Source organism: Pantherophis guttatus, chromosome 7 (genome assembly GCF_059756535.1).
Source record: "Pantherophis guttatus breed Tessera chromosome 7, ASM5975653v1, whole genome shotgun sequence".
Lineage (NCBI taxonomy): Eukaryota > Metazoa > Chordata > Lepidosauria > Squamata > Colubridae > Pantherophis > Pantherophis guttatus.
In genome coordinates, this window is record NC_142069.1 from 44,917,258 (window position 1) to 44,929,745 (window position 12,488).

At 36.1% G+C, this 12,488-nt stretch overlaps 1 protein-coding gene and 1 long non-coding RNA gene across 3 annotated transcripts in view; one reads left to right on the top strand and one right to left on the bottom strand.

Moving 5' to 3' along the window:
* Positions 1–1,561: 1,561 nt before the first annotated feature.
* LOC132712603 (uncharacterized) overlaps positions 1,562–12,488 on the bottom strand; it is a 39,272-nt gene continuing 28,345 nt past the window's right edge. Inside the window, exon 3 of the long non-coding RNA XR_009623248.2 lies at positions 1,562–3,286. This is a non-coding gene — a long non-coding RNA (uncharacterized LOC132712603). The remainder of the gene's footprint in view (positions 3,287–12,488) is intronic.
* Positions 1,971–12,488, top strand: part of CAPS2 (calcyphosine 2) — a 39,633-nt gene continuing 29,115 nt past the window's right edge. Inside the window, exons 1-5 of one of the 2 annotated variants that reach the window (XM_034403556.3) lie at positions 1,971–2,128; positions 3,732–3,821; positions 5,759–5,805; positions 7,394–7,439; positions 11,380–11,505. In XM_034403556.3, the coding sequence (XP_034259447.2) occupies positions 3,759–3,821; positions 5,759–5,805; positions 7,394–7,439; positions 11,380–11,505 (282 nt within the window). In that variant the 5' untranslated portion in view covers positions 1,971–2,128; positions 3,732–3,758. Of the gene's footprint in view, positions 2,129–2,260; positions 2,537–3,731; positions 3,822–5,758; positions 5,806–7,393; positions 7,440–11,379; positions 11,506–12,488 lie in introns of those variants that run through there. The other variant, XM_034403555.2, reaches the window with a different exon arrangement.

Here is a 12,488-nt window from a genome sequence, read left to right on the forward strand (position 1 = left end):
ATAAAAGTCTTTGATATCCATAAATTGATTGAGGTACCAGAGCAATTTCCCACCATGTAAAAATTCTGTGACATTGAGTTTGTCCAGAAGTTTTTTCTTTATCATTTATCATGGTTATTATTATAAAATAAGGCAGCAGTGACTCTGGAGAATATAACAGAGTAATTTGTTAACAGCGCCTTTGCCAGGAAATTCAATAGCTACCACAATGTTAGAGGGGTTTGTCTTACAATGAAAAATTTAATTTTAGGTAATGAGATATTTTGTCCTTTATTGAAAGTTAACACTGGCAACATATTTTTTATTATATAATAAAGTTTAAAGCCCAGATGAGAGTGGATTGGCCTGCCTATACAACTGCTAAAATATTCTCCCCTCCAACAGTTTCTAGTATAAAATCTGACATGGAGTTTGCTAGTAATATCTAGTAAATTGATAAGACAGTACTATAGTTCTTTAAAAATATGTTGTATCTTCCAGCTGCTCTTGAAAATGATAATAAATATAGCCAAGCCCCATTCTGTGGTATATAAACTGTTTTTAATTGCATAAATCAAATTATGGGTTGCATAAGGTAGACAAGTCAGAGTATTGTACATCAGTCAGAATGATTTTGTATCAATTTGGAATGGATTATTTCTCTTCTACAGTCTTTCTAAGATTAAGAACTAAAGATACAGTAAGTCAATTTAGGGCTGCTTTTGCCAGTATGAATTGTCTCCCAATGAATAGACTTTAGCTGTCAGGATTTTTAAGCAGTATGAACAAATAGCCAGGATCAGATTATCCTACTTTGGACACCTAGAAAAACCTATCTTTCTGAATAAAGCTCTAATGCTGGGAAAGGTGGAAAGAGAAGAGGATGACCAGCAGTCAAGCGAATGAACTCGGTTATGGTGGCAATGTGTGAAAATGTGAAGCCCTAAAGGAATGGGTTAGGTACAAATTAAGAGATCTGTCGTGGAGAAAATGTATATACCCTGTTTCCCCCAAAATAAGACATCCCCTGATAATAAGCGCTTATTTCAGGGTTCAAAAAAATATAAGACGGGCTTATTTTTGGGGAAACACGGTAGTTGATAAGAGTTCACACCAATTTGGTCATAAATTAATAGGCTTTGCTGAGAATTCTGGAATTCCGAAACCATATACATAAAGAACTTCAGGTTGTGGAGGATTGTTTTCAATTACTGGCAATAGTCCATGTAACAATGTGATTTCTGCAATCAAAAACAAATGAAAATCTGTATTTGATGCAGCATATTTGGCATTTATTGTGAGCTTGCTACCCTTTGGAGAAACTGGGTAAAGAATGAGGAAAGAAAGTACAACTATTTTTTATAAAACACTGAAAATCTTTTTGCTGAAAAAGGATAAAAATGAACTGATTTTGGGATTTGTTTAAAAGGTTTGTTTATGGAAAGAAGGGAACTGATGTGCAATATGAGAGGGTGAAGAAGATGGTAATTGCTTAACTGCTGCAAAGTAGATCAGAATTTGCTGCTTTTATATTTTCTTGGGGTGGGGTTTGTTCTTTACTTTTAATTTTCTTTTATAATAATTTTATATTTCTATGTGTCTGTAGTTTGCTTAACTGCTGCAAAGTAGATCAGAATTTGCTGCTTTTATGTTTTTTGGGGGGGGGTTCTTTACTTTTAATTTTCTTTTATAATATTTTTATATTTCTATGTGTAGTTTTTAAAAACATTGTACAATCTTCTTTTAATAAAATTATTTATACAAAATAGAGAAAGGATGAGAAAGCTGGGTCTGTCCAGAATTATTCATTTGCCACACTGAGGTCCCAGACAACGGCCAATTGTTAAAAGATGAACGAATTGTAAAAAAGATCCAGACCAACTCATAAAACAGAATCTTTACGGATTAACAAACACCGGTGTAGAATAATTCTCATAATCTGCTTCCCTTCAATGATTTTCGTAATTACCGGGAGCAGCAGAACCTGGGAGAAACGTACATCGGAGTAAACAGGCTCTTCCTAAACAATACCAGACGGAAATCAGGAAAAGGAAAACCCGGTTAGGGAGCGCGCATCAGACTCTCCGTGGGGAGACACGAAAAAAGGACGGCAGGAGCGAGAGCTGGGGACAGAGCGAGAAAAACGCAGGTGGGAAAAGAGAAGGGTCGGTCACTCGCGTTCTTTCCCGGTTTAGAGATCACTTTCTAATTTTCAAAGCGTGACGCGGAGGAAAAAAAAAAGCGTTTCGACCTGTTTACTGGGAACCTTGGCAACCATGGCTGTGCGCGCGCGCGCGTCAACCAGCAAGGGCAATGAGACGCAGGTCGAATATTCTGCCATTAAAAACAAAACAAAACAAACAACCCTGCAAGCGCCTCATTCTAGCTGTAAGGTGAAAACAGCTGGAGATGCCTATTTCGCCCTTCGCTCTCCTGACTTTGTGCGGCTGTTAAGAGTTATTTTACAGAAACAAGCTGGGTCAACTCGTGTAAGAAGGAAGCGTCTGCCTCTGGACACAGAGCGTGTTTTCGGCGTGCAAGGCATTTTGCCTGATAGGTAATTGACCTGGTGCAGGGAAATCGAGCTTTGTCCCTATCCGAGAAAGCCTCAGTGTTTTTTTAGTTCGCTAGGAAATCAGTTAATTTCCTAGCTGACCTAGCCTGTTCTCCAGGCAACAGGTTTCTGTTCTATTCTATTTTGACTGAGAAAATATGGATACTTCCAGCAGTTCCTCTAAGGGGTAGAGCTTACTGCTTGCTTTTTCCGGCCGGCTTCTGATTTGAAGTTTTGGTGCAAGTCGGATATTAATTATTTTTAAATAACTCAAGGCAGGGAACATAATATTCCTTCCCCCTCCTATTTTCCCCACAACAACTCTGTGAGGTGAGTTTAGTTGTGAGAGAGAGAGAGTGATTGGATCAAAGTCACCCAGTCTTCTGGTTTATAGGCCAGCGCATTAATCATTACACCAAACTGCCTCTCCTATGCCTCCTCTCTGCAGGCAGCTGATCAGTTCTGCCTGTTCCTCTTTTGAAACAAGCACTCTGCAAAATGAATCTTGGGAAAACTCTACACAGTACCTTTGTATTTGTTCTCTATACTACCTTTTCCTTTACCTTTTCCTACCATCCACACACATATATCTGCTTAGGTAAAAATATGAATATTGTTGCTTATTATGTCTACAATCTTTAAAGAGGAGTTTTCAACATACCTAGGTGTGAACATAGCATCTGCCTGGTTTTCTTTAAAGGAGCCACATCTTTCTCTAGTACCATATGGTGGCTGCAGATACTGTAGTCTTTTCTAAAATTGAAATAATATTTGAATTAGTATGATCATGTATCTCTGATTGAATTGTCAATTTTCTGTAGATATTGTACCTGTAAGTATTTTATTGTATGACTTTAAGAGCAAACCTTGTAATATATTATTTTTCAAATACTTATCTTTAGGGCCACTGGTATGCAAGATTGGTTTAAATTACGGTAGCAAGCTTCTTGTGATGAGATTGGAAAATGACATTCATTGAAATTGTTCGTTGTAATAAATTCTGCTCAATGCTTTTGAACAGAATTTCAATAGAAGTTCAATAGAAGTTCAATTGAATAGTTCTTCAATAGAAGAACTATTCAACAGTTCAATAGAAAATATATTTAAAGTGAAAGAAATACCTCTTTTATTTTGTTGAAACCCTTCTAATAGCATCTGATCATCCCTCTCCAGTCAACTTTATAATTTTACTTTTCAGCTCCATTTTAAGTTATAAACAGTTCAGATGGACTTGGAGGTTAAAGGAATTGCTGCATCTCCAAAAAGACAAGTTTTACTGACCTCTCAGGTACATTTAAAATTAACTTTACAAAATTTAAAAATGAATGTTCATTTTGAAAAACACATACATACACGCACACACACAAAATCACTATACCTTGTGATCAGAAACGTATATGTATCTATTAACTAGAGAAACAAGGCTGTACATAAGTGAAACCTGGTTTTGTGTGTATGTGAGAGTTCCCTTTCTAATAAACAAAGTGTGTCCTGGTTTGGAGCATGGCACTGAGGTAGGGCACTGAGGTAGGAGTGACTAGGAGTGCTGCTTCAGACATAGCCAGATATGAGACTGTGTGAGATTGGGCCAAGGGATCAATTGGGATCTTCCCCCCTGTAGTTTAGCAGCAACCCTGCCTAAGTTCTGTGACTGACAGTATCTTCTCATTTCATTCATTTAGGTAAAGTGGGGATACTCCAAGTTCCTTCCCTTAAATGTTTCCATTTAGTGAGATCTAGGAAGTGCACCTTCTCTGTAGCAGACTCTGCTCTATAGAATACCTTCCCACTGAGATCTGTCAAGAACCCCTCTCCTAGTCCTTCAGGGGCCTTGAAGAGCTCAAACATTGGGGTAGAGTGAGGGTGAAGCCCAATGAAGTTGACTGTTGATGTGTGGAGGAATATATTATTTGGGCCCTGGAAGTTGCTATGCTAGGTTTATTTTAGAATGTTTTGCTGTTGTTTATTTTGTTTATAGGCCATCCAGGGTTATGTTGCATAAGATGGACAGCTACATAATTTTTCTAAATGAATAAAATAATTTAGAGATTATTTTTGTTAGCTAGAGGAATAATGTGTAATTTTTAAATTGGAAATGTTGAGTAATATTTCAGAAAAAACAGACCTGGAGTTGTTTTAGACATCTTTCTGAAGAGCACGTCATAGATCTGTTCTTCCAGTTAAATATTAGGAAAGTGGAGAAAATGAAAGATATTTGCAAAGTGAAAGCAAAAAAGATTCATATTCCCAAACATTGGTTTAGATCTAAAATTACATTTCTCCATTTTTATAACTATTCTGTTTCTTTTAGATATATAATCGTTTTCCAATAGCTACTATTTTGTTGTACTGTATCTGCATCCTTAGGGCATACCAGTTATAGTTTATATAATCTATATAGTTTATATAATATAATCTGCAGTAATTTAATTGAAGTTTCTGTCTTGCCATCTATTTCTTGCTTCTGTTATAGGAAAGCCAGTGTTTCATTAAACAAGTTATTTTTTTGTGTGAAATGGCCCTAGTGATGTTTCAACAGATTATGTAAGAAACATTTTTCTGTTTTAAGATTTCTGATTGGAATGGTAAAATAGAGCATCTTCCTGTAAGAAAGTTATTCTATAGAACTATAGAATAGCATTAATTTACTCTTTCAAATAGCAAGCCAATGTACTTGTTCAACTATCTGCTTAAAAAGACAAGTTGATATGTTTTCCCCCAAATAATTGGAAAGAAACATATATATTATAATATTTATATATTATCTCCAATATGTAAGAAAATACCAAGAAGTAGTAAAAGGAGGAGGAAGGTTACCCTATCCAATGGATATTTATGTTACCTGCCAGGGCTCTGGATACCATATTTCAGAACAAAATAAATAATCTTAATTTTTATTTAGCTATTTAAAAAGAATCCATCAGAGTTTGGTATAAGATGGGTGTTTATGTAAATGTTTGAAATAAATAAATAAATAAACTTTCTATAGATAAACTTGTTACTCCATAAAGTACCACAGAATTGACCAAAACTCTTTTAAAATCCTAGCTTCCATTCCCTTGGATTTCCCCTGAATTAAACTACTATATAGTAAATTTATTATTCTTATTGTATTTCTTTGTTTCTTTTAATAATTGATTCTTATTTATGTTCACACTTTCATTGAGTGTGAGGAACATGAAAACAAACAAACAAATAAGCAAAAGCTTTGTACTCTTTTTTCAGGGTTGGAGACCAAACACAAGATTAAGCCATGGTCCTCGACCAGCAGAGTAAGTATTTCCCTTTTTAAAAAAATTCTATGCAAATATGATAGTATAAGAATACTAATATGAAACAAATCAAACAGTTCAAGAAACACTTTTTTCCCTTAAAATGTTGCTGATATAGGAATGTCACATTTTGTTTGGCAGACAGCTGATAGCGCAAAAAAAAAGGAAGTGTCCTATATTCTGATATAAAATCATAATTATGCTTTATAAATCTTGTCAAATATTTCACTGATGGAATTGCTGAATGGTAAGTGGTAATGTCAGATTCAGAAATTGTATAGTTTCATTAAAGGTTTCAGTGGCTGAAAATTCTGTGTTTTAAAATGCTTAAGCTGACACTGAAATTTCAGTATTTTTAATCTAATGTCACATTGTTCATTTGCTAATATTAATTTAAAGTAGATTTCAAAGGGAGATTAGCAAAAATTGGCATTCCTTTGCTTCTGAATGCATGAAGTTCTATGGCTGTCTAGATACAATTGTCTGAAAAGTAAAAGTGATTAATATTAGAATTCCTCAAATGTATTTTTACTTTTATATCTCATCTTCTGGTAACAAAGCAGCATATACACAGTATTCTTACTTGCCCATCTATTTTTAGCTAGTCATATATTTTTTTTCTTGGTTTATTTTATTGTTTTCTTATTTTACTTTTGGTTTGTTTAAATTCCTTTTTATTTCTTCATTTTTTATTGTTGTAAACAATCTAGAGTAGCCCTATAGTGAGATGGGCAGCAAAAAAATAATAATTTAATAATAATTATTATTTTACTTATTTTGCAATATAGATCATTAATGTTCCTAGATTAAGAAATAATGCTCAATGTTAGGAGCAACAGAGTATATAATGTTTAGTTTTATAGAATAAAATACTATTATTTTAAGGTTTTGTATGGAAAGTTTATAAATATATTTGCCTATATGTAAAAATTTTGCACAAACCTACGTAAATATATTTATCGGAAATATACTTAAAGATTTTTGGGAAAGTTTTGGGTGGGACTAAGAGTTTTTTGAATGCAATATAGGAGTATATTGTTCCTGTTGATTTTTGCATCAGGTATTGACATCTTTCAAATTCTGTGCTAGAGAATTTAGGAAAATTGCAAAGGTAGAATACTAGAGTTGATTTCTAATTAATATTATACATTAGTAATTCTCGATTTTAAAATTGCCATTAATTGGTAATCTCTCAGTCTGCTTCACATGGATCTATCTAATGTTACAAATTAATTGTATTCTATATGTTTCTTTCTTAATTAAGTTCAGAAAGAACTTGCATGTGAGATGGATATTTTTTGTATTCAAATGATATAAATAAAAGATGTTTGTATGATAATAAACAATCTTTCTGCTATCAAGCAATTAATTGTGAGAAATAATAGAAATGGATGATTTTGACTTGCTGATTTTTAATGGAATTTTTTTAAAAAAATCTCTACTATTTTGTTTGCTTCCTAAAAAAAGTGGTCTGCTTTTTTTCTTTAATCCATTTTTAAAAATCAGCAACCTTACTTTGAAGGAAAAAGATGCGTGACATCTAAAAATCAGGGAAGTATTATAATTTTAAATTTCTAATTCTCCATAGGGTGCCATGTCTTGACTTGGGAAAGTTGGGCGATTCAGAAGATGAGGTAATAGCTATTTGGTTTTTTTTGGAAATTATTAAAAATATGCAAATACTAAATGTGACAGTTGTTAGAATGCAAATACTGGAACAGAAATGAAAACAGTTCTCATGATCTACCTTAGCTTTTATTTGCTTTTCATTTGCTAATTTTCCTGGATTTATATCAGTTTTTTAAAAGAAGTTCATCTGCAGCTATATTTATCAGTTGGTCAATTAATAAGCGAAAAACTCATTTTATTTTATCATCTTGTTGTTAACTTACAAAATGTAAGTTAACAATGTAAGACAAGTGTATAGTAAGTACTCTGCATTCTGAGAATAAAGCAACTGTCAATAATGGCAATTTGGATATTAAGATTAGATTTATCCAGAGTATGGAAAAATAATTGCTAAGTATAATAAGGCCTAATTTAGGCCAATTGGCAATTGTACTACCATGACTGCTTGTTTTCACCCTAATTTCATAGTGATGGCCAAATCTTGCTGTAGGTTCTACCTTGGCTTACTTTCTCTAATAAGCAACCAAGTCAGAGGATCATTTAAAAGTTTTAGAGTACTCTGATAAAGAGGACTCCCCCTATGAAAAGGAGGACCTTGAAAGCTAGCTTATATTTACTTTTTATAGTTAGCACAACAAATAACTTCTAAGTAAAAGTTGATTGGTTCAGAAATAATAATCTGTCCAGTTACATCATAGAAATTAAAGTATCCAATAATATGTGAGCATAGCAATAGAAAAGAGCATTGTATTAAAGTATTAAAAAAGTAAAACATTAGCATGGGAAAACACGTTATGAGTCCCATAGAGTTCATTGTGAAAAAATACAATTTCAGCTAAATTGAAACTTCTTAACATGCTCAGTTGAAGAAAAAAGCCTTTTGTTATTCAGCCTGAGAAAGTTCTTATTTTGCAGTTAGTTTTCAGCAAGTTGGTTGCTAAGGGAAAACGTTAGCATTCCAAGTTATGATCAAAATGTAAACTAAATTAAAGAAGGTAAACATACCGTGTTTCCCCGAAAATAAGATCCTGTCTTATATTTTTTTGAACCCTGAAATAAGCACTTGCCCTTATTGCCATACATTCAAAAGCCTGATTGGGCTTATTAATTATTTATTTATTTATTTATTTATTTATTTATTTATTTATTTATTTATTTATTTTGTATACCGCCCTTCTCCCAGAAGGGACTCAGGGCGGTGAACAGCCAAAATTAAAAAACATACAAATACAAAAGTTAAGATAATTAAAAAGAATTAAATCACTAGCTTCCCAGTTTAAAACCCCAAATCCATAAAATTTAAAATCCCAATTTAAAAACCATTTAGGCTAGGCCAGCTTGGTGGAATAAAAACGTCTTCAGGGCTTTACGGAAGGTCCAGAGGTCCAGGATCAATCGTATTCCAGGAGGCAGCTCATTCCACAGGGCGGGTGCCCCCACAGAGAAGGCTCTCCCCCTGGGGGCCGCCAGCCGACATTGCCTGACCGACGGCACCCTGAGGAGGCCCTCTCTGTGAGAGCGTATTGACCGGTGGGAGGTTATCGGTAGCAGCAGGCGGTCTCGCAAATACCCTGGCCCTAAGCCATGGAGCGCTTTAAAGATGAGAACCAACACCTTAAAGCGCACCCGGAAGACCACCGGGAGCCAATGCAGCTTGCACAGGAGAGGTGTTACGTGGGAGCACCACGTTGCTCCCATAATCACCCGCACGGCCGCATTCTGCACCAGCTGGAGCCTCCGGGTGCTCCTCAGGGGGAGCCCCATGTAGAGAGCGTTGCAGTAGTCTAGGCGTGACGTGACCAAGGCATGAGTGACTGTGCACAAGGAGTCCCGATCCAGAAAGGGGCGCAACTGGCGTATCAGGCGAGCCTGATAAAAAGCCCCCCTGGCCACGGCCGTCATGTGCTCTTCTAAAGACAGCCGTGTGTCCAGGAGGACACCCAAGTTGCGAGCCCCCTCTGTGGGGGTCAGTGACTCGCCCCCAATAGCCAGCAATGGCACCAGCTGGCTATACCGGGACGCCGGCATCCACAGCCACTCTGTCTTGGAAGGGTTGAGCCGAAGCCTGTTCCTCCCCATCCAGACCCGCATGGCTTCCAGACACCAGGACATCACTTCGAGGGCATCATTGGGGAGGTCTGGGGTGGAGATGTACAGCTGAGTGTCATCAGCGTACAGATGGCATCGCACCCCAAAACCACGCATGATCTCACCCAGCGGCTTCACATAAATGTTGAACAGGAGCGGCGAGAGGACCGACCCTTGCGGCACCCCGCAAGCAAGGCGCCTCGAGGTCGACCTCTGCCCCCCTGCCAACACAGACTGCGACCGGTCAGAGAGATAGGAGGAGAACCACCGCAACACGGTGCCTCCCACCCCCAATCCCTCCAGCCGGCGCAGCATGATACCATGGTCAATGGTATCAAAAGCCGCTGATAGGTCTAACGACCAGAACAGAGGAACAACCCCTGTCCCGAGCCCTCCAGAGATCATCCACCAATGCGACCAATGCCGTCTCCGTGCTGTACCCAGGCCTGAAGCCGGACTGGCACGGATCTAGATAGACGGTTTCATCCAGGTACTGTGGGAGCTGTCGCGCAACCACACTCTCCACAACCTTCGCAACAAAGCGAAGGTTGGAGACCGGACGGTAGTTTGCCAAAATGGCCGGGTCCAGAGAAGGCTTCTTGAGGAGGGGCCTCATCACCGCCTCTTTCAAGGCGGGAGGCAAGAAACCCTCACTCAGAGAAGCATTTATAATCCTCTGGAGCCAGCCTTGTGTTACCTCCCGGGTGGCCAGTACCAGCCAGGAGGAGCACGGGTCCAATAAACATGTGGTTGCGTTATTATCAGGGGATGTCTTATTTTGGGGGAAACTGGGTATGAGTTTGGCAGTGCAACAGTACTACAAAACCCATAGTTCAAATATTAATCGAATTTATATGGACTACAATAGGCAGCATATACATTTAGTACATTATTAATTATTTAACATTTTCCGATCATTTCTAAGATATTCTTTATACAGGTATTCCTCAACGTACGACCACAATTGAGCTTAACATTTCTGTTGCTTAAGTGAGACATTTGTTAAGTGAGTTTTGCTCATTTTATGACTTTTCTTGCCACAACTGTTACATAAATCACTGCAGTTGTTAAGTTAGTAACATGCTTGTTAAGTGACTATTGGCTTCCCCATTGATATTGAAGGTTATAGAAGGTGACCGCATGACCCAGGACACTGCAACAATCATAAATATGAGTCAATTGTCAAGTGTCTGAATTTTGATTATGTGACCATGAAGATTCTGCAAAGTCACTTTTTAGAACGGTCACTAAATGAATTTTGTAACTCAAGGACTACCTGTATGTGGCATTTTAGTTATCTGTGTATATATTCAACCTGGCATACAAACCCATAATATACCTCCTAGCTTTTGTCTTGGTTTTAACTCAAAGTAAAGGGAATTAAAAACAAAGAAAACCCAAATAATTATTTAATTTCAGAGTTAATTAGATACAATTATCTGGTGTCCATTATATATGTCTGATTTGTTATTAAATTATTTACACATAAAAATAATACTGATGAGTAGCAAATCTGAGCAAGAAAATTCCTTAAGTTATTTGCCTATCTGTACTGGTGCCGGGTTACTAGGATGTGTTTCCATCATCTCAATAATCTGAACTTTCTGAATTTTTTAGACAAGTTGATTTGATTACATGTCTGTGGAGATTCTCAGTCCATGTCACTGTTGTCCCAAAGGTGCTTTTCAAAAGGCAAGTGGACTTTCTTAGTTTTTTCTTGAAAATGTTTTGCTTCTCATCCAAGAACCTTCAGAACTGAAGAAGCTTCTTGGATGAGAAGCAAAACATTTTCAAGAAAAAACTAAGAAAGTCCAGTTTATTTGATTACAGTTAAATAAATACTTTCTTATATTTTAGGATGGAGATAATGGCTCACTGTACAATGCTGTGAGACCTCACACTGTCCCTCCAAGTCTGTCTTCATCTTTTAGGAGGGGCACTCAATTACAAAGTACTCATGCACAATATCATAACATAGAACAGGTAAGTTGACTTATTGAAGGAAGTATTTTCAAGCATAACTCTTCCAGAAACGAATCTCATCTAAATGTATGAAACTTAACTGAATCAGTGTAATTAAAATTATTAGCATTTTTTAAGAAAAGATAATATTCAACAGAGTTACATGATCACAGAATAATGCATAATAATTTAACTTCTTCAGAATTCCTAAGCAGATAAGATAGTAAAAATTAGAAAATATTGTGAGAAAAAGTGATTGATTCCATTGAAGCTGTGGGATCTGTCATGACCTTAAGTTAAATAGGATAGATTTGGTGCTCTTAAGCTTCAAATTTTTGAGTCATAATGACAGTTGTATAAGCATTTTGTGTATTGGAGTATCTAATTTGTTTATTTTGAAATACCAGTTACCATTCTTTGGCATTTTTATTAGAGAAAATAACTGAAATATACTGATTTTTTTTTTTAAAAAAAACCTTGATTTTAAAATAATATTTTGGATAGTATGATTTAGTTATTGTTCTACATATGTCCCCATCCATATCTTGATCCAGTATGGAGTTTTATTTATGTTATGGATGTATTATATTATTCACTTTTAGAATCCTGTTTTGAAACTCTGCCATAAAAAGTATCAAGCCTCTTACAAACATGGTTAATAGAGGCCATTATTTGAAAGACCCATTTATTATGATAATATATCTGGGTGAACAGGCAGAATGAAAATGGTTCACAACTTCCTTCTCCTAGATTACTAGATTTTGACACCAGAATTTAAAAATGGAAACCTTGCTACCTGCTTAGTTCTGAATCACAACTAGCATGTTAGAATTGTATTTTGCGCTATAGTTCTGTTATTCTTATCTAGAAGTACTTTTCCCTGTATAATAGGACTTGCTTTTAAATACAAATATAGGATTTCTAATTAATGTTGCTAATACTGGATTTAAGATGTCAACATCAAAGCCAGGCTGTCACGACCGGGTCAACCACTGAGTCTAATA